Source organism: Mauremys mutica, chromosome 2, assembly GCF_020497125.1.
Source record: "Mauremys mutica isolate MM-2020 ecotype Southern chromosome 2, ASM2049712v1, whole genome shotgun sequence".
In the NCBI taxonomy this organism is placed as follows: domain Eukaryota; kingdom Metazoa; phylum Chordata; order Testudines; family Geoemydidae; genus Mauremys; species Mauremys mutica.
The window spans coordinates 202251679-202274079 of record NC_059073.1 but is presented as its reverse complement, the minus strand read 5'-3'; the positions used below and the strand labels follow the sequence as shown (position 1 = coordinate 202274079).

At 41.0% G+C, this 22401-nt stretch overlaps 1 protein-coding gene across 2 annotated transcripts in view; it reads right to left on the bottom strand.

Annotated features, from left to right (window-relative positions):
* VPS41 (VPS41 subunit of HOPS complex) overlaps window positions 1-9384 on the bottom strand; it is a 162283-nt gene extending 152899 nt beyond the window's left edge. The window contains exons 1-2 of one of the 2 annotated variants that reach the window (XM_045007071.1): window positions 9279-9384; window positions 3395-3433 (exon numbers count right to left, since the gene is read on the bottom strand). In XM_045007071.1, coding sequence (XP_044863006.1) covers window positions 3395-3433; window positions 9279-9299 — 60 coding nt within the window. In that variant the 5' untranslated portion in view covers window positions 9300-9384. The remainder of the gene's footprint in view (window positions 1-3394; window positions 3434-9278) is intronic. The other variant, XM_045007072.1, reaches the window with a different exon arrangement.
* Between the last annotated feature and the right edge of the window lie 13017 nt (window positions 9385-22401).

The window sequence follows — 22401 nt, the reverse complement described above, 5'->3', positions numbered from 1 at the left end:
CAGGAAAAGGAATTCAAATTTTCCCGGGTCATTTCCTGTGTGGCTGGTCAGAGAATCCAAGCTCGGACTGCTGTCCAGAGCGTCAACAGAGTGGTGCACTGTGGGATAGCTCCCGGAGCTACTAAGTTCGATTTGCATCCACACCTAGCCTAATTCGAGCTAGCCATGTCGAATTTAGCGTTATTCCACCTGTCGGTACCCCAGAGGGAATGAACAGAGCAGGTAACCACAAAGTCATCCATCCCCTGTCACCCAGTCCCAGCTTCAGTCAAAGAGAGGCTAGGATACCATCCCTACCCATCCTGACTAGCAGCCATTAATGGACCTATCCTCCATGAATTTATTAAATTCTTTTTTGAACCCCGTTATAGTCTTGGCCTTCACAACATCCTCTGGCAAGGAGTTCCACAGGTTGACTAGGCATTGTGTGAAGAAATACTTCATTTTGTTTTAAACCCACTGCCTATTCATTTAATTTGGTGAACCCATAATTCTTGTGTTATGAGAAGGAGTAAATAACACTTCCTTATTTACTTTCTACACACCAGTCATGATTTTATAGACCTTTATCACATCCCCCCTCAATCCTTTCTTTTCCAAACTGAAAAGTCAAAGTCTTATTAATCTCTGCCCATATCCCTAATAATTTTTGTTGCCCTCTTCCAATTCCGATATCTCTTTTTGAGATGGGGCAACTACATCTGCATGCAGTATTCTAGATGTGGGCATACCATGGATTTATATAGAAAATATCATTTTGCCTCTATCTACTCCTTTCTTAATGATTCCCAACATTCTGTTCGCTTTTTTGACTGCCACTGCACATTGAGTGGATGTTTTCAGAGAACTATCCACAATGACTCCAGTATCTCTTTCTTGAGTGGTAACAGCTAATTTAGACCCCATCATGTTATATGTATAGTTGGGATTATGTTTTCCAATGAGCATTATTTCACATTTATCAACACTGAATTTCATCTGCCATTTTCTTGCCCAGTCACCCAGTTTTATGAGATCCTTTTGCAACTCTTCACAGTCTGCTTTGGAATTAACTACCCTGAGTAGTTCTTAACTATCTTGAATAGGAACCAGAATTAGAATTTAATCCTTTAGGTCCTGTCAGACCTTCCCAATAGGACTGAAAAGTAGGTGGATATTATTCTGTGTATTTATGGACTAACATAAAGGTGCACTGCCATAAACTGGTTGAAAGATTTTGACATGAGTAATTTTGACTATTTTTGGACCAAATTTAACTAAGGGGAAAAACTGTGAAAATATAGACAAAAATTGCAGTCTGTTTTTTGCCCAGCTCCATCGTCAACAATTATTAAGGCTACGATTACGTTGCAGAGGTCACAGAATCTCTGATTTCCATTGTCCTCCGTGACATTTTCTGTCCCTGGATTGGAGCTTCCAGCCAGCCCCTTCCTGCCCCGAAGCTCCCAGCCCCCACACTGGTGGCAGGACCCTGCAGCTGTCCAGCCGCAGCTGGGGGACACCCCCCCCCCCGAAGCTGATCAGCTGTGGCGAGTGGCTGGGGGACCCTGCAGCTCACAGCCTTGGTGGGCAATGGGAGACCCCCAAGAGCGCCCAGCCAGCCCAGACACGAGGGGACCCCGCAGCTGCCGAGCCTCACGGGCAGAAGGACCCTGCAGGTCTGACTCCCCACAGCGGCAGGAAATCCCAGAGCTCCCATCGACTGCAGCAGTGGGGGACCCGGGAGCCTCAGGAGCAGTGGGTGTTGAACCTGCCTCCTATTTTGTCAGGGATATTTTTAGCGAAGGTCAGGGACAGGTCACAGGCTTCTGTGAAATTTTATTGCTTGTGACTTGTCCCCGACTTTCAGTAAAAATATCCCTGACAAAAACTTAGCCTTAATAATTATTTATACAGTGCTGTAAACATGCACGGTACTTTAGAAAAGTAGACAGATGAGATCCCTTTCCCAAAGAGCTTTAAAACAACAAAAAACAAACACACAGGCTAACAGTTCAGATACAGGAAACTGAGAAAACAGCAATGGAGAGCAGGTTACTGTTGTACATAATGGGTTGCATCAGCACGTAGCTGAGCTACATCTCATGCAGCCCTATCTCCCATCACTATCACGGGCCAATCAGATCCAGGGGTGACAAAATTCCAGAGTGTTGCTTCCCAAGACTGAGTCATGAAAGCCCTGGCTCAGATAGCTGCTTCAACAGCAGCTGAAACTGCAGGCAGAGGGAGCGGGACAGCAAGAGGAGGTACGAGGTTGCTGAGGCCAAGGAGTGAAAATACCACAGCATCCCCTGCAGCCAGGAAGGAAGGAGAAAATCCAGCCCAGGATAAATACAGCCACCACAGGATAAATACAGCCACCACAGTCACCAAGGGAAGGAGAGTTCGACCCAGCACAGGGGACTCAAGCCCTCCCCGACTACAAACTCACTCAACAGGAGAGTCAAGACCACCAGCAAGATCCACTAGGGGACTTGACAGTCTAACCACAGCCAGTGCCTGAACCCTAGATCCCAATCTCCAGTGTAGTTAACACCCCTAGGTGAAGAGCAACGTTTCTATCACCACCATTTCATTCTAGCTTTGAGCACTGGGAGCCACTTTAAGCTATCTAATCGATAATGGGTGAAAGTCACCCACATGCTCAGGCAATGCCCAACATGATAGTATCTGTCCATCACCCTATTGGGAGAGCACTGCCACCTATTCCACTCCCCTTCCCTGTCCGCAATTTGACCTTTGTGTTTACATACAATGCAAAAATTAGACTAAGTACTATACATTAGACTTCCACAGTCGCATCCAAGAACTAAGTTTGGATGTACTGCACTGGCATAAGGAGGGAAGACTTGGATTCATTTCAGCTCTCTTTCTTCTGCTCACCTAATAACACCGCCTGAATACTTACATTTCTTTGAAGGTGCAAACATTTCAAATCGATAGACCAATCTCGTTTCAAAATACGATCTGGCAAACATGTGCTGAATAAACTAAGACTAAATTTAGGCTGTGAAATCATTAAATATCAGTTACATTTCTTTAATATAATATACTATATAGAAATGACATTGTCAATCACATTTTCATTTGTTCAAAGAAGCAGAAATGCATGAATGTAAAGTTTTACCTTCTAACATGATTCACTTTATTAAAATCTTATGATCCTAGGCTTTAATATCAAGTTGTATTTTTATTTTTTTTAAAAGGGTACACTTTCACTATTAATTTGCCCACAGCTCATACCACCTGTTAGAACACAAGCACAGCTTCTCTTGTAAATAAACAGCTGCCAAAATAGAAACAAAAAACAAAACAAATCCCCCAAAAAACCCTACATATTGACAAAAATGCAGTTTAAATACTACAACCATGAGGCCCCTGTACACAGCCTTACCTCAGAATCATCCGTAGATTCTTCGTTAGACCTGATTTCCTGAAAGCGATAAAAAAAGCATGAAGAAGAAAATTTAACATATGTGCAGAGCAAATTATAATTATCTTTACTTTTTTAATTCTACAAGCCTTTTTATTAGAGGCAAAAGGTCAATAGAGTTTCAAGTGATTCTGAATGTGTTACAGATGAATGATTATCTTTTCTGCTTTTCTTGTTTATCCATACTCATTCTGTGTTTAGGACTTGTAAGCTGGTGCCACACTCACAGTCAGTGGCACTGGTTAGCTGTAATGCTACTGTTGGCTACCCTGAAGCAGACAGCAACTAATACCGCATCATTCCAGAAATGTGCATCATCTAAGGCTCTAAGCAATAGTCAGGTGCCTGTGAAAGGTTTTCCCTCACCAGCACTGGGCAATCAATCTTGCAAAGCAATATCTAGCATCTCGGCCTGCGGGACAGAACTTCATTGGCCATTAATTCATTGGCTTATTTTGAACTGGTTAACTCTTTTAAACAGTTTCCCAGAGAATTCTAATGATGATGCATATTAAATAATAACTCTTCCACTTATGCACAATTCAGACATAGTGCCTTGCTCAGACCTGCCAAGAAACTGTGCCTTTAAAACATCTGCCTTTCAAGACAATGAATCTTACCATCCTACAAAAAAGAGAAGAGCCTACTCTTGCTAATCTCTCACCTGTCCACTGGTGAAATCTGCTGATGCCATGCCTCCTCAAAGAGGTCAGCAAAATGAAGATTTACTTAACGTATTTATAGTTATCAATAGCAATAAAAGGTTACAACTAATATGCTGACAGCAAACGTAAGCATTTTAACAACAGCCCATGATATAAACGAAGAATGAACAAAAGAGAAAAAGCATTTCAAATCTTATGAAGTAATATTTTGACAATAAGATATTTAGGTACAGCATTTCATGAGAGACAAAGTTACAGACAATGAGAAGAGAGATGAAGGGGAAAGAAAATCTAATTCTGATGATTATCAGTGTTTCATCTTTAGTTTGTTGGTCACATTTATTTATTTTCGTGCTATAAAAATGTGTTTTTGTAACCTTTAAGCAAATAGCAAATGCCTTCTCTGCACGACTGAAGATCACTTTTAGTAACCAAGCAAAACAGTTTAGAGAGGGGGAAAAGTCACATTTCCATTTACTGTTAGTGACTCCATACAAGGCATTACCATGCTTACAGTCATCTTCCTTTCCAAGCTTTATTCACTACAGCCAGGCCCATTACTAAAATATTGTCCTTAAATGAGATGCAACTGTTTATTCTCTGTTCAAGTCACGGTATGGGGAAGGGCAGAAACAATGTACTATAAAATGGGGCTAGCGGTGAAAAGAAAGGAGGAAAATCCTGGCATTCCTTCAAGTGGAGGTTTGAAATAGTTTTTGCCCATTGTCTCACGTCTCTTGGAAGTGGTACAGGAAGCTCAATCCAAGGAGCAGAAATTCCAATCAAAACATTTAGTGAAAGCATTTTGCAAGTTACAGTTAGTATCTTAAAAGAAATTAAAAGAAATTCCATTCAATAAAATATTTAAGTCCTAAAAATATAGAACTAAATTATGGTGACATGCAGAGCACTAAACAAGTGACATGAGCTGAACCACTGTACAGCACAAGGTGCAACACAGAATTTATATTGCACTTACAGTATGTTATTAGATTTAGAAATGGAGGGACTGCCTTTGTTTCATGCGCAGCACTAAGCATCATCAGTAATTAATAAGAGAAACGATATGAGATTCACAGTTCTGATATTCTCAGTATTCCCAAAAGGTTTCCCTCTTCCAGGAATAGAACTTATAAACAGAGGAAGGTATATAGTACAACAACAATGAACGACTGTGACTCTATGAATGAGAGTAACTAGGGCCCCAGTCACATAAGCAGTGAGTTCCACATGGGCAGATCCCTGTGACCTCTTGGGGTCTCATTTCAGTCAATGAGGTTCCACAAAAGCCCAGAATCCCACCTGCACAGCATAGCTCCCAGGATCTGGGCAAAAAAATACCAGGATATATTGTGCTACATCACAAAGGACTTCAGAAGTTGACTCAAATCACTTATCTATGTAAATACCAAAAAAGTGATTTTACTTAGACGGGCACTCAGATACCATTGTGATGGATGCTATTCACAACCTAAACACATAGTGCATACACAAGGGGGGGTTGGGGGAAAAGCCACACAAGCATATGTTCTACATCCAGGGGTGCAATATTATTTCTAAAATTTACAGCTCTGACAGTTTATTAAAGGAAATGCTGAGCAAAAATTAAAAAGGAAATCTTGGTTTGGGAAGCTAATGAACAGACTCTGCATCACCAGATAGGATGTTGGCAGTGTTTTGGGTGTTTAGAATTGACAAGTACTCTGCTAACTCACTATGCAAGGGAGCTACTCTGAAAAGCTTTCTGCCTGACTTCTCCCATTCCCACAGGTAAAATTGGAATAGTAACCACAGTCATGACTACAATGGGGTTTTGTTGGGATGGGGTTTTTAAATGTATGAACCAAGAGGATTATCCCGAATTCTATTTTTTATTTTTAAAATAGTCTCCTAACTGTGAACAGAAAATCCCTGATGAGTGACTAGTAGGTGACCAGAATCCCAAACAGTGACCTAATAACTATCATTGGCAGGCCTGTCACACTCTGGGGTGGAAGGGGAATGGGGTGTGTGGGAGTGGGGGGAGAATTAGCAGTGGTGTTGTATATTTCAGCCAATTGGCAGATGCCGGTTTTCAAGAAACCGAAGAATGGAGAAATGATATGCAGATGAGAAAACTGGGGAAATTTAAAAGAATTCCTAACCAGTATAGTTAATCTCTGATTTGGCAGGCTTGAAAATGCATCTCACCAATTGCAGTCTTCCATCCACGTTGTTGTGGGAGGGTTTTCCCTTTATACTACATGCCATCAACTGACTTTAGGCACATAACTTAGATAGGCAGGGAAGGAGAATCACAAAACCTAAATTCCGATGAAAGTTCACCTGCATGTACACACTATTTATAGTTCCTCTCCAGTGTAGGGAAACCCAAACATAAATCACTGCATCTTCTACATGAGAAATTGACCATAAGCAAAAGTGAAAAGACCACTCTCATATGATAATCCAGAGGGAGAGAAATGCAAAAAATTAAATCAGACTGTTTTAATAATCAAAAAGGTGTTATTTAATAAAAAAGTAAGGATTTTTAATATGATACTTTTATATTTGACTGTGCCTTCATGGGGTGCACTAATTATAGATTTTAGTGACCGAGACAATGGAGAGAACACAAAGGAAACTGTTGTGAATTTTGTTGGTCGAGGCATTGTAGAGGAGGTGTATATCTGATGTGCAACCTATAAATACCAACATTAGGACCAGCTTCCTTGAGAGAATTTAAATTTTTCCATAGTTAGTAAGTAAATTCTGGGAAAATAGTTCTCCTAAGCTTTATTATGTCCAACAAAAAGACACCAGTTACATTGCCCAATATACTGACAAAAAGTGTGTGTGGCTGTGGAGAAGATATGGAAAAGCCAATTTTCTGAAGGCTTTAAACAAATTATATTTATAGCATATGCAACGGCTATACTTGGGCTGGGAAACTTTTTCTTAAATCTATTTTATTCTTGTCTCACATACAGGAACCATCCAATCCCAAAGAATGTTCCATGGAGAGAGTCCTTCTGAGCTGAAAAGTACTATGTGTAACAGGTATATTAAAGAAGGTCTAGAACAACCAAAATTTCAGCTGCCTCCCAGAGAATATCCCACCCTCCCCCATACTCATTCCCCAGCTTCCAGAAGAAACTCTCTCTGCCAACCAATTCAGATGGGCTCATTTCTTTCTTTCACCTCTGCATTCTTGATCTTCCTCTGAAGTGAAGCAGCCCACATGCAACAATCAGCTGTGTGCTCACACATGATACCCTGACATTATTACATCTGCCCCCAGATTCCAAATATCCTGCCTTAAACCCTACCTGCCAGGGTTTATTGTAAAATATTACATTAAAACTAGGCCCCACTCCTGCCCACATTTAAATGTATAACTTTACACAGGAGTAATCCCACTGACTATACACTTAAATATTGACAGGACTGGACCCTACACATAGACTACTGCCTATTGCACTATTTGAAAGGCTATTACTGTAATGATTACCACTTTTTCTTGAGTCACATACTAAATTCTAAAACTGCTGCACACACAGAACTGGAGAATGAGGTTCTTCAGCCTCAATCTTGCCAGGAGCTCAGCACATTCTGACCCCTGGACTCACTTCAAAGGGGCTTCAGGCACATAGAGGGATTGAAACATTCGAATTGCCATTGTCGGTGAGACCTGAAATCCATCTAGTCCAGAATCCCTGTCTGCCACTCCTAGATAATTCTAAAGTGCAAGAACCCTGCAATAGGCAGGCATGGGATAATCTGCTGCCACCCCTCCCCGCCCCATTAGGTTTCACCCTGATATCCAATAGTTAGAGACTGCCTTAAATTCTAAGGCATGAAGTTTAGCATCTCTTACCCCCACCCCCCAAAAAAGTTATCAATTAAGATAACTCTGGATATTCCTGTTATACATATAAATGCCCAATCCTTTATTGGATCTTGCTAAATTCTTGAATCTGCCAATACAGTGCCCTACACTGGATCAAGACTCTAATGACTATCAAAATTTTGTTTTGTCATTCGAAGATTTAACACATTTCCTTCTTTGCCCTCAGAATATAAAAGTTGCTTAAAAAAAAAAAGATAAAACATTTAAAGGAAGCACAGCTCTGGTCTATACCATAGAATGACCATGAAAGAGATTAAATTTTGGACAAACTCTAAAGACAGGTTTCCCTGCACAATACAGTTCCCAAGAAGAGGATTTTCTCATATAGGGTAATATGACCAATTCTAAAAGTAATTTTAAACAAACTGTTGGTATATAATATTTAAGAATAGCTCCAACCCAGAAGTCACCAATAATCTTCTCTTTAAAATAATTTAAGAAACCATAATATTCTCTCCTCATACCCAACGGATTGAGATTGATAATTGATTTGAAATATCACTAAAAACTTAAACTTTGACAAAATCATAGCCACTAAACTCAATCAATAAGAATTTGATATAACTAATAAATGAGTGGTATTTAATATCCAATAGCTTTATAGAAGTCAAACTAGTGGGGTTGGTGATTTCAAGCTCATAAATTTGGGACTTTAAGCTATTTTTATGCATATGTGAAAAAGAATGAGACTACAATATTGATTCTGAACCTTTGACAAAGCTTAACAGGGTTTCAGCCTCAGCTTTAAATGCACTCAGGGCCACAATGTGCTGGCATCTTCAAAAAGAGCGGATACAGAATAGCCTGCAAAATTGTGCACTAACCCTTTACACCACTCTTGTAGCCACAAAGCCCTCCAGTTCTGCTTCCCACAGACATCTATTTCCCAATTCTACTCCTGCTGCTCCTCCCCCACCCCCTCCTGCTGCCTCTGCCCCCCTACAACCCTCCTCCCAATCTACACTTCCTCCCACTGCCTCTGCCCCCCCTTCCCACCTCTCCCACTGCCTCTGGCCCCCACAACCCTCCTCCCCATCCCCAGCCCTTCCACTGCCTCTGCTCCCCACAACTCTCCCCCAGCCCTGCCCCCTGCTGCTGCTGCTCCCCCCAATCCCCGCCCCCTGCTGCTGCTGCTTCTGCTTCTTCCCCCCAGAAGCCTCTGTCTTCCCCTTCATCGGCTAGAAAACGCAGTGGTGTCTCCGCTCCCCTAGTCTGACTCCTCCGCGCGGAGCAAACACTGGGGCTCCCCCTGTGCAGCTGTCAGTGCTCGCTGCGCCGGCACAGCCTTTACCTTCTCCTCCGCTTCCGCCATGGTGCAGCCACCTGACAGTCATGTGAGAGGCGGCTGGAAGTCAGACGGCGTGGAGGCAGTTTGGGTAATGTAGTTTTTCTACTTCCTCTCCTGCTGCTGGGGTTAGGGCTGGCAGGGAAGCCTCTGCACCTGTGCCTGCCTCACTGGTGCACAGGCAACACCAGACCATAGTGCAAATGTCTTCACTATCTGCATTGCTAGCCACAACCATTGAAAGATCAGGAGCTAGGCCCCAAGAAATTATGAGATTGCCTTAACAATTACAAGTGATTAGAACAATAATAAACCTGGTGTTATTTTGTTGTGGTTTTTAAACCTTTAGGGCCAACCTGGCGTTTTCATGTTTTTCTCCTCAACCATGAGGGCTAGAAACTTCCTATTTTAAAATGAAAACTTGAGACCCTGATGTATTGACATGATTTCAGAAGGTGGGGGTTTAAGAAAAACACCAATTAGGAGACTTAAAATTTAATGAAGAGAGCAGGAATCCTGCCCAGTTCAGCAGGGATTAAAAGTTGTTGCTATCTAACAGAAGTTTAGTAGCCCCTATATGAGATGAGTTTGACAAGTTACAGCTCCCATGTCACAAACTCACCCCCATACTTTGCATTGGATTGCAAGTTCTTCAGGTCAGGGACCAATTCTTACTATGTGTTTGAACAGTGTCTAGCACACTGGGGCCCAGCTCTTAGTTGGTTTCACTAGTGAGAGCTCCTGAAGCTGGGACCAAAATCGCCTTCCTCCAGTATTGCCAACTCCCATTATTTTTTTTGCTAGTGATATGATTTTGGCTGTGCTAGAGGCCAGTAGGGAGAGAAGTGAAGCTCTCACTCTCTAGCAAATTTGAGCCCTGCCAGTGAGAAAGCTTCTCAGAGGGGGCTATCTACCACACTTGCCCACTGCTTGGGGCAGAGCAACCAGCCAGAGCTGCTGTAGGAAGAGCACTCTCTCTTTCTCAGCGACCACCTAACTGTGGTGTTTAGATGCTGCATGTGATTATTAGAACTGGGAGCACTGGCTGCTGGGAGTCTGAAAGGACAGGAAACAGGAAGGAGCGGGGAGGAGTTGAGGAGGCTGAGTGAGAGTTACAGAGGGTGCAGCAGCAGCTTGGTAAAGAGGTTTCCACTGTAAAAATGAAGTCCTGTTGAAGCTTGTTAATACCTTGCCTGGTTGATACAACACTAACACCATTCTCACAAGAGGGGAAGGGGGAGCAAAAAGTACAACCGCTCAGTGTAGCTTTGCTGCTCTCTCTTTCCTCTCCCCACTGTGAGCAATGAGGACAGTCCCTCTGATCTCCAGAGACCCTGGAGTTGACCCCCCGCAAGCCTGGAAGGACTCAAGGGACCCTGCTGCAGCCCCCCTCAGTCCTGAGAGAGGGAAGTGAAGCACCCCAGGATGAGCAGAGGTGAGGCTGTGGGGGTAAACTGAGGGTGCTGGGGCCTGGATGGGACAGAACTGATTTATGGGAGGTTGAACTAATGGGGAGGGATGAGCTGAATGGGTGCAAGGGGAGATGGGCTGCACTAATAGGGGAAAGAATAAATTTCTGAGCAGGGAACAGGCAGATGTCGGAGTGAGAGTACCTGCAGCAGAAGTCAAAATCACCTGACCAATAAAACTGGGTGAATGGGCAGCACTAACTGTCACACAGACTAGGAAGGACAGAATGTGTTCAAAAATCAAAAGAGCACAACATAAGCTTTTTTAAAATGTCATGATTTTGGTGCCAATCTCATGATATTTTGGAGTCTCACTCGTGATTTTTGATCTCTTGAAACAACCCAGCTTCTGCAAAGTTAGAGCTGCTGTGAAGAAATGCAGTGTCAGTTATCATTTTAGAGTTACTGTAAAGAACTTTATACCTTCAGTTGGCAATGCAGGAGTCAAGATGTCTCTTCTGTACCTGTATATATTTAAATAATTTTCTTCTCTAGTTATAAAAGTTAAATGTCTATTTTATTTTATTTTTAAAAGAGTTGCCTCTTTGCAACTTCTAGACTAAATGCATCCTAGAATACTTAAGGAGCTGACTGAGGAGATATCTGAGCCATTAGCAATTACACCTCTGCCCCGATATAATGCTGTTCTCGGGAGACAAAAAATCTCACTGCATTATAGGTGAGACTGTGTTATATCAAACATGCTTCCCCCCTCCATTCCGTGTTCCTTGACCGCCCCCTCCAGAGACCCCATCCCTAATCATCCCCAGAACCCCACCCCCTACCCAACCCCCCTGTCTCCTGACTGCTCCGACCCCTATCCACCCCACCCCTGCGCCCTGACAGGCACTCACCAGCAGCAGCGGGAAGCGGAGCAGCCCGGCCCCAGCCTGCTCCACACCGCCACCTCCCACGTGCGGCAATCCGCTTCCTGCCACAGGTGAATGCGGGGGGGGGGTGTCCTTTCCCCGATCTCCCCACACTCACTGGCAGCGGGAAGCGGAGCAGCCCAGCCCCAGCCAGCTCCACTCCGCCAGCTCCCAGCTGTGATGCTCCACTTCCCGCCAGGCAGGTGAGTGCAAGACCTTTCCCCAGCCACCCCACTGCGACATGGCTGGGGCCGGGGCAAGGAAAGTGGAGTGGGCTGGGGCCACGTAGCTCCGCTGCCAGTGAGTGCGGGGAGGTTGGGGAAAGGACGCCCCCCCCTACTCACCTGCAATGGGAAGTGGAGCACTGCGGATGGGAGCTGGCGGAGTGGAGCGGGCTGGGGCTGGGCTGTCCGCTTCCGCCGCTGCTGGTGAGTGTGGGGGAGATCCCTTCCTCCAAGCCCCCTTCCCCAAGCGACATGGCTGGGGCGAGGAAAGCAGACCGGGCTGCTCCTGGCCCCCCGCTAATCCCCCGGGCACTCTGGGACTGTGGGGCCTCCAAAAGTGTCCTCCCACAGCTCCTGCCCCCCAGACCCTGGGGGGAGGAGCCCCTGACCACCCTCGAGCCTCTCTGCCCCTTATCGAACCCCTCGGCCCCAGCCTAGCCCAGCACCCTTGACATGCTGCTCTGAGCAAGACATAAGAAGTAATTCTTCCGCTCTACTCTGCCCTGATTAGGCCTCAACTGGAGTATCGTGTCCAGTTGTGGGAGCCACATTTCAGGAAAGATGTGGACAAACTGGAGAAACTCCACACAAGAGCAACAAAAATGATTGAAGGTCTAGAAAACATGACCTATGAGGGAAGATTGAAAAAATTGGGTTTGTTTAGTCTGGAGAAGGGAAGACTGAGAGGGGACATGATAACAGTTTTCAAGTACATAAAAGGTTGTTAGAAGGAGGAGGGAGAAAAATTGTTCTTCTTAACCTCTGAGGATAGGACAAGAAGCAATGGTCTTACACTGCAGTAAGGGAGGTTTAGGTTGGACATTAGGAAAAACTTCCTAATTGTCAGAGTGATTAAGCACTGGAATAAATTGCATAGGGAGGTTGTGGAATCTCCATCATTGGGAATTTTTAAGAGCAGGTTGGACAAACACCTGTCAGGGACGGTTATAGATAATGCTTAGTCCTGCCTTGAGTGCAGGGGACTGGACTAGATGACCTCTTGAGGTCCCTTCTAGTTCTATGATTCTATGATAATATAGGTTAATAAGAGTAAAGTATCATCACTGGCACTATTAATAACTGCAGCATACTGTATATCATCATAATTCTTAGCCTCCTAGCACTGTTGGTTGCAACTATGCTGCACGCTATGATTACTTGGTACTTCCCAGCAATTGCAGTCACAGACTCTAATGCTGCAGCTCAAAAAACACAGGCCATTACCACTTGTTAGAGGAGACTCTCTGTTATACTCTCTCTATTATTATAATCTGTGATGCATAGTTTTACAATTATGTTACTGTACAGTGGAGGACGGTGGTGCAAAAACATAAGCAAGTTGACTGCAGTATAAAAACAATTAAAAAATATCTAAGATCTGGGACAACAAGAAAGATGAGCGCCTGCCCCATCAGCTTTCAACAACTGATTAGGAACAAGTCTGCAACTTGCTAATGTTTTTTCACAAGTAGCTTTATATTTTTAACTTTTTTTTAATTCCACATGCTGTGCTGACATTTTAGACCCCTTCCTTTTGGGTTGGAGTGACATATATATGGTTTCCCCTTCATGAGGTTCCATGGCATAACTCAGGCCATTTACCTTATCTTGATTCTTGCATATATTTAACCGCTTCCAATGGTTGCATACTCAGGCCCTAAATTGTCAGAAAACATTCTCCCTAACATATGTCAATATTTTAATAAATGCAATCTTTTTTTTCTTGTCCTAACATCAAGAGGGTCTTTTCTCTTATGTGGATTTTAAACTGATCAATTGCATCTACTGAACCTAGGAATACAGAGTGAAATCCTAGCCATATTAAAATCAGTGGCAAAACTCCTATTGTCTTCACTGAGGCCAGGACTTCACCCTAATATCTCATGGTCAAGCTATCTTATTTACTGTTTGAAAGTGTGTTTACAGAGAAAAGAAACAGCCTCCAATATATTTTTCCAGTTTTAGAAAATCAAAAGTTGCTTCTGGACTGAGACATTTAAAGCAAGTTTTAAAGTAGAATGAATATTAATAACTGACTTATAAATGCCTAAAAGTAAAAGTCTGCAATGAAATGACAGAAGACCTGGCAGATTTTTGTACTCTAGTTCATAAAAGAATATATTTGTCACAAAGAAAGCAGTTAAAGAACAGCTGTTCTTGTTTTGACCACACATAGAATAAGTGGTATAAACAATGCAATTTACTTACAATGTGCTTCTTTCTTATTTCTGGCAGAAAAGCACAAAACTAATTTTTGTTTGTTCAGACTTAAGGTATGAATTCAATCTGCCATGATTACAAGTGTTTATTGTGTCAGGAAAATTTAATATTTTAGCACCTGATTCTGCCTCTTGGGAGGTGCTGAGAACCATCAGCTCCTAATGTCATCACTGGGATTTGAAAGCCTTCAGCACCTAAGGCATTCAGCATCCTGCAGAGTTAGGCCTTTATAGAGCATCTTTCATTTTCAATCAACATTTGGCAACAAAATACTTACCTACACTTTAGTATAGATGAAAATGCAGTACTGTATGGGGGAATGTTGTACCGTGCGCGCAGCAGAAACTACTGCTGCATACATTTCCTCTGTGTTGCTGGAGACACTGCCTGCCAAAGTGAGAGTGTGAAGGTTTGAGGCAGCCAGTTAGAAAAGTATGGACCATTTGGAATGCAGGTTTAGATTCTGAGCACATCAAAGTTTTGGTTTAGGCACATCTTTAGAATCAGAGTGATACTCTGGCAGTACTGCTAATAGAAAAGAAAGAATGCTTTTCATAAGATACTCAAATAAGGGTTTTAACGCTATCACAGTTGGATTTTTTTAAGTTTGGACTATCTCCTGTAATACAGAATTTCCAGCTATATGGAGTTCTGTAGCAGTCACCTAAAAGGATGCTGATCCCCTGGTGTGCTGTCTACCAAGTATTCAGTTACAAATCGGGATTTCCAATGCTCCAAAGTTCCGAAGAATTTTGATCTGGATTTTTGATCTATCCTCTTATATAGGTGGGAATTGTCATTGGAATATAGGTTTGGATCCGTGTTCAAATTCCAGACACCACCAGAATGCAGATCTTGGGTTTTTGCTTTCCTTATCTCTGCCTTGAAACATGGCAGTAGCAAGTATCCATACCACTTCCTAGATATTGATGTGTCTCAGGCACTAAGAGCACTCAGTCTCTTTCAAGTAGGACTGATTCAAATAAAGAACTTCAGCTGAGTTATCTCCCTCGACCCCCACCACCACTTACATTGTTAAGAAAGTACGGCTTAGTCTATGAGTTAATAGCATTTAAAAACACTAAGCCTGATAAAATGTAACTAATATTGTCATCGAAAGAATAGAAGTTCAAAGGCTTTTCTTGTTTTGTTTGTGTTTGGATTTTACAAAGAAACTTGCAAAGTCTTTCTCTTTATCACATACCATCAAAGAATTATTTTTTTGAGTCTATTCTCAAATTGAGCTGTAGCTTCTATGAATTTAACCTTGAGCTTCTTATAAAATGCCATGCTTCATAAAATGTTTGTATTTCACATGGTAGCATTATCTTGTTTTGAAACACCACCCACCCACCTTACTCTCTTAATACTTTTTAGTTCACTTTTTAAAATATGCTTTATGAAATATTTCTTTAAATTATTATTTGAAAAAAAATGTAATAACCCTTTCAATTACAAGTGAGAAATATCATGCACTTTTTTTTTATGTTTAGGGGTTAGATTGTGATACACTTATTGTGGTTTAATAGCACCTTCACTCACAATTGCTCCCACTGACTTTAATGGGAGTATTCATGGGGTAATATTCTATGTAATGGGGGTAAAGCTATCGCAGTCTAGTCTGGCCCTAGTGAAATTCCTGATCCTGTAAAGATTTATGCAGATGCTTAACTTTGTGTACTTTGAGCAGTTAAGTTTCAGTCAATGTGACTACTCGTATGTATAAAGCTAAGCCCATATATAAGTCTTTACAGGATCACCATCTAATGTTATACATACCGGGTAGTCATTACTTCATAATCACATAGTGCCATATGATCCCATGACTTTCATACTGAAGAACTTAATAATATCAATCAAAGTTAATGTTCTAGGGTAAAATTTTCAAAAGTGCCTAAGTGACGTAGTAGACCTAGGTCTCATTGACTTTCACTTTAGTACTATTGGTATCACAGGTGTGTATGTATGTATGTATGTTAAATGATATAAAATACAATGTGTGAATGTTATATTATTTGTATTCCTTAAACAGATTTAAAAGTAACCATATCATTAAAAAGACCAGATAAAAATGGGGACATTTATTACATACATATCCTGCCATTACATGGTATTTAACAACTACACTAAATTATCAACACTTATCGCAAAAGTGAAGAGCATGGACAACAGCATGACTTGTATTACTTATACTTTAAGCCGGTAGATTTATATTCTCTGTAGTTAAAAGAGTTTCCTCAAAAGTATTCTGAATTGTCTTCAAATACTCAAGAAATAACATCCCTCTCTCTGATTTTTTTTTTTTAATTTCTCAGACTAACTTTATTGCATGGTACCCTCTCCTGCTAGGTAAAACGTACAAAGATGAAAAAGCATGAAAAATAGTAAACAACATAAAGCCTGTACAATTATGTATTTATTAAAGACAAACAAGGGCTAAATTGAAAGGGGCACTCTGAGACCTCTTAAAAGCCTAACTGTTCAAAAATATAAAGGATCAAGGAAACAGGGTGTGAGTCTGAGATGGAGAGATGATTGTATCACAAGATAAGGAATTGCTGCTGTTAGTTGTTTGCAACTAAAATATATGAGATACAGATGAACCGTGACAGGTTCAAAAACCAGCAGAACCACAATAGTTGTATTATGTAATGGAAGTGGAGAGGCCTCACCAGGAAACTCTGAAATCCCTTGGGTTCATGGATCTGAACACCCTGGTGGCCTTTTCAGAGGGACCACAGAGCAGAGATTTGTGGACAAGCCAAAGGACTGACAGAGGATATAGCTAGTGGATCCAAAATCCAGTAGCCACAAGCCCATTGTAGACAGGGGGTAACAGTGGCCCATAGCTGTAACTATCAGCCCATGGAGTATAGTAACTACTAAATTCCAGAAGATGCCCCACTCCTTGTCTCTGGGTTGGTGGATTGGGTTTCTGTTCAAAACCTGTTCCCTTACGCTTTGTGTAGGGGATCAAAATTTAATTCTAAGTGAGTGATGGGAAATAACAAACAAAATTGGGAATTACCTTCCTTCTGGATTTACTAAATTTTTATTGCCCGTATTTTGGTTTTGTAAAACCCAGGATGGGTCTGGGATTCACCTTATCTGAAACCCAAGGACTGAGTGGGGGAATAAATGGTTTCAAGTTGCATCGGTGTCTATTTCAAATAGAAATTATTGATGAACAAAACCAGAAATGTTTCTGATTTTGCAAACCCTTGTCTTTTGTTTTATTGGGTCCAACAGAGTCCAATTTTCTCTGAATTCCAAAATTCCTCATTTGTGAAAGGGATTCAGAAAAGTGTTTCCAATTCTGGCCCATCTGTGTTAAACAATACATGTAAATAGCAGCAAGTGAACCTGAGTAGATGTATAAGGAAATCTAATTTATAAATGGGCAGTGCTTACATCTGAACGGCTTATAAGTAATGTACATAAAGTATATGAATCAATATGACAATGATTAGATGTGCTGAACCTCAATGGAAATTTTGACCGAATGAAGTCTTTTACACTATTTTCTGGGGCTGCAGCATCTGCCACTTGTACAGAGTAACCATATAGTTGTACGTGAGGCACCAAAGTTTGTCTCTAGAATAAGTTAGAACTAGAATAACTGCAACATCTCAGATATTACTGTGTAATAATTGATGGTAAATTTTAACTTTTTAATGGCTACAGTTGTAACTGAGGAAAGTGTTGACCATTCTCCAGACAGGAAAAGCACATTCTGGGCCTCATTCTTATTTCCCTTGCACTGAATTTACTCTGGTGTAACTCTATTCACTTCACCGGAAGTCCTTTTTGACGGAGGCATGGGCAGTATCTATTTGTATCTCTTTCACTTGCTTTGATTACAGTGAGAACCTACAGATCCCACATACATAGAGAAGAAGTAAACCCCAAAAAGCTATAAAGTGGGATTTCTAGAGGAACTAACCATTTATCTAACTCTGCTCCCACTGAAGCCCATGGGTATTTTATAATTGACTTCCACAGGAGCAGAGTTAGTTCAATGCTGAGCTATTTAAAAAATTCCATCCATTGTTCTTCAAACAGTTAGCATAAGAGATACCAGTATTAAAATGTTTGCCTAAAAATAAAAAATAAAATAATTTTGCTTCTGGTTGTTTTATCTCTTGTCTTTGACCCGCAGGGGTCAGATCAATCATTGGTATCATTTTTTCTGTTCTTTTTCCTTCATAAGTCTTTCATGGCTTATTCTGCTATTGCAGATTTTTAATGATATTAGTGTTAGTGTTAAATAGATCATAGGAAAACAAAATATCTGTAATTTGCAATGAGAAACATTTGAAAAGTACTTAGCTTTCCACTTACCTAAATATTGTATGTATGGGTTCTTATTTTTCCACATAGAAAATGATTGATGAGGTTATCAAAGTCCCTACTTCAAGAAGTACTGCTCTTTTTCAGCTCATAATATTATGGTTATAGATTTGGCCATATTATTCTAGTATTTTAAGATAGAGTAAATTTTTAACTTCACCATATTTTTATACCACTTTGCCACTAACTTTTGTGTAGTCCTGCTTAACTGAGATTCAGAGAGAGAAAGAAAATAGAAGACTAAGGAACAAAAATGAAAAGGGTGAGACAAGAAGCAGGATATATTGATTACTTAAGGCCCAGCAATACCTCTTCTCAAGTAGGTTGGTATTATTACACACATTAAGATTCAGGGTGAAATCTTACCTTCATTTTAGCTAATGGGAGTTTTGGCAAGGACTTCAGTGGGGCTAAAGTTTCACCTGGGGAATCCAGGATGCCCAATTTCCTGTTTATTTGAGCATTAACAACATTGAATGGGAATGGAAATGACACTACCTCTTGCCTGTAGAAGATGTTCCTCCAAGTCAAAGTTGAGGCACATGGCTGGCTAGCGTGGAGAAGAAGTCTGTTCCATATCTATTCTGTGGATATAAGGGTGACTTCATTCGCAGACATGGCAATATAACTGCTTTCACAAGCACCACATTCATTCTGAGCCCACTATGCTAAGCTGCACTCTGGGACTATCACTGAACTGTAGCAATGTCTGTATAGGACATTAATGTGAAGCAAGCTGGTCTGCTCTTGATTCAATCCTGGCTTGTGATGTACTATCTTGCAGTGTAGACGAGCTCTAAGTAGTCTAATTAATATCATGTTGTGGACTAAATGGAATTAAAGTGGTGTAAGATGTGGCATCCTGGCACTGGTGTGAATACTTGACAGGATACCATCAACTTGCAATGTCCCATTAATTTAAGTGGCACTACTTGCATAGTAATAAGCTTGATTACGAGTGAGAGAATCTAGTCCTTTATTATTAAAAGGAAGGAAACCTATATAACAAAATCCACACAGTTGTTCACTAAAGCTAGTGCTAATGCTTAGGGTCAGAGTCGATACCTTTACTCTTGCTGACTAGCGCTTTATTCCATGAGGAGTCCCACTAACTTTGATTAGGACTGAGGTCCTAACTCGACTGAACTAACCAGGATTACTCATGGAGAAAGATGCTACTCAACATGAATAAGTGTGGGAGAATCTAGGCTGGCCATTAGTAACAGTCCTAAACTGCCTCAGTGAATTCACTTTTTCTTTGTGCTCTCCAGTTATGTTACCACAGAATTACCTCAGACACCATCTCTTTTGGGACCTCTGTCTGAGTGTGACAGATGTGTACAAAATTATTTTCATTTCTAGAGAGTGTACAACATTTGCAATTGCTACATGTCAGCATTGAGAGCTTAATTTTTATTTACAATAATGCTCCTTTGCCGTGCTCTTGCAGGGAAAAGGGAACTTCATGTGGGAAAAAATTACATGTATACCTTCTTTATGCTGCCAGAGTAGTGGAAAGAGGCCCTTAGTGTAAATGAGAGTTGGGCTCTGAGTTTCTAATTTTTCTCCCTTAGTCATACATTCCCATACCTATGAGACACACTTTCCATTTACTGAAAGTACAATCCTCACTGAGCTTTGTATTTTTCTGAGGCTCTAATCATAGCGTTGCTTTAAAAAAATTCTCATAAAAACGATTGCTTCCTTCATTACATCTTTACCCGCTTGTATCAGTTCTTTCCTGTGCCTCATACAAATAGGTTTTCCTTCCTATCTTCCCCCTCCTCTTACATCCCCTCAAGATTTGACCCTAGACCACATAGCTGAAGTCTGACAGTTCACCCCAGGACAATCCTTGATTATGAAGCAATGTCAGAGTCAAAATCCAGATCCCTGGCGTGCAGGGTAGTGCCTTTAAGTGGTGCCTGAGGTAATATACAGACTATTTAAGTACTTCCTCTTGCCTCCGTACACCCTTCAAGTGAAATATCTTTTCAGTGAAATACATTTTTAAGGAATTCCATTTTGATCTGGGAGACTATCAAATGCAGGTAATATATTTGTAGACTTAAGCTAATTAAAATATAAGACTATCCATGTTAATGATATGCAAATACTCCTGACTTAAAAAATACCGTACCGCCCTCCTACCCCCATCTCAGAAATACAATTAATGAAAGGTAAACAGTCATGGTCCCTATTAAGGAAGTGATTCATCTTCAAAGACTTCAAAAGTATTTTGGAGACAGAAGGCAGTACGGCTTTTACATGAATACAAATCATTCCTGCAGCATATGGTTAGAGTATAAAAATGTTAATGAGATGATTGCTATCTACAATATATGTGAATAAATACAGCTGCCACAAGGCAATAATAGGAAAATATGCCCAAAAAAACAATTTTTGAATTTGCAATACACTGTTTCCATTCTTTTCATTCTTTAGACTAAAAGCAGGTATTTTGCGGATGATCAGGCTTTCCTGAACTCATGGGTCAGATACTGAGGGACAGTGTAACCATTGCATGCTAAGTGTTTGAAGCTGCCATTATTCACCCCACAACAAAATGAAACCTTGCATTTACTTTACTAAGACAGGCCATCTGTGCATCATTAAGTAGATTTTAATAGAATGCTGATGAACAGTCTCAGTTGTACATGTGTCTGCAAGTGTATCAGTGCTGTCTGTGGGAGGTGACAGGGCTACCAGAAACTCTCCTCTCCCAAATGCTTGCTACCATTCAGAGAGGCATCCAAAGCACTTGACAAACATGAATGTATTTTAGCCTTACAATGCCCCTGTGAAGTAGATACCACAATCTCCATTTTACATATGAGGAAACTGAGGCACGGCACCATTGTGGGACTAGCACAAATTCACACCAGAAATCTATGGTGGAGCAAGGGCAAAACCCAGGTCTCCTGACTCCCAACCCTATACTTCAGCCACAATACCTTCTTTCCTCCAGCATTGTCTTTTTCCATTAAGCAAATATTGATTTCCCTCCCGTGCTTGAAAATGGAATAGAAATTAACATAGCTCTTTTTTGGTTACTTCATTATTTGTGGATCCTGTGGGAACAGTATTTATTAGTTACCTGTCTTTGCTTATCCAGTAGGGGCACTGAGAACATTTTTATTTGTTTATTTTTGATATGTGTTAAAGAGTGGCTATTAAAAATGTTTCTCTGTGACAAAGTGACAGCTTTTTTCTTTAAATATTTAACCTGAAGCAGATTTTCTAGCCTCCAACATTTGAAAAAGAAAATACACTTCAGATGGAACAGGACTAGTACACTCAGAGATTTTATTACTTGTTTTTTTTGAGTATCCTGCTCCTTATTATAATTATCTCTTTCATTTGTGATAGTGGCCACAGTGTGTTAGGTGCTTTCCAAATACATATGAGAGGACACAGTTCCTGCCTGAAAAAAAAACTTTCAAAATCAACATGTTATCTAATTTGAAGTCATAATAATGCCTTGAAGTAAGGAATGGGGAGTATCCAGGGGGAGATAGGAAAAAATATAAGGGAGTCTCCGTAATGAGAGCTGGAGGTGGAGCAGAGGGTACTGGAGAATTACGAATATACCTAGTATTAGCCCTGAAAAATCAGCATTCTACTTATAGAATATGTACGGTCAAGAGATATGGGACATTCTTCAATATATTCTGCTAATTTTGAAGATTGGGACAAAATTACATGAGTGTATCCAGTAACAGACCCAAATGTTATAATCTAAAGTGATCTTTGTGAGACCACATGTTCAGGTAGATACTGAATGGAAGTCAAGAGAGCTGGAGTCTCTTTTCTTGACTTACTATGAGATGTAGAAGAAGTCACTTAACCACTCTACCTCAGTTTCCACATCTGTATAATGGGAGTATTAATACATACTCTCCTTTGTGTGAAGCATTTTAATATTTACAGAGGAAAAGTGTTAAGAACACTGATCCAAAGCCTTCTGAAATCAGTGGAAGGCCCCTGATTCTGCTTT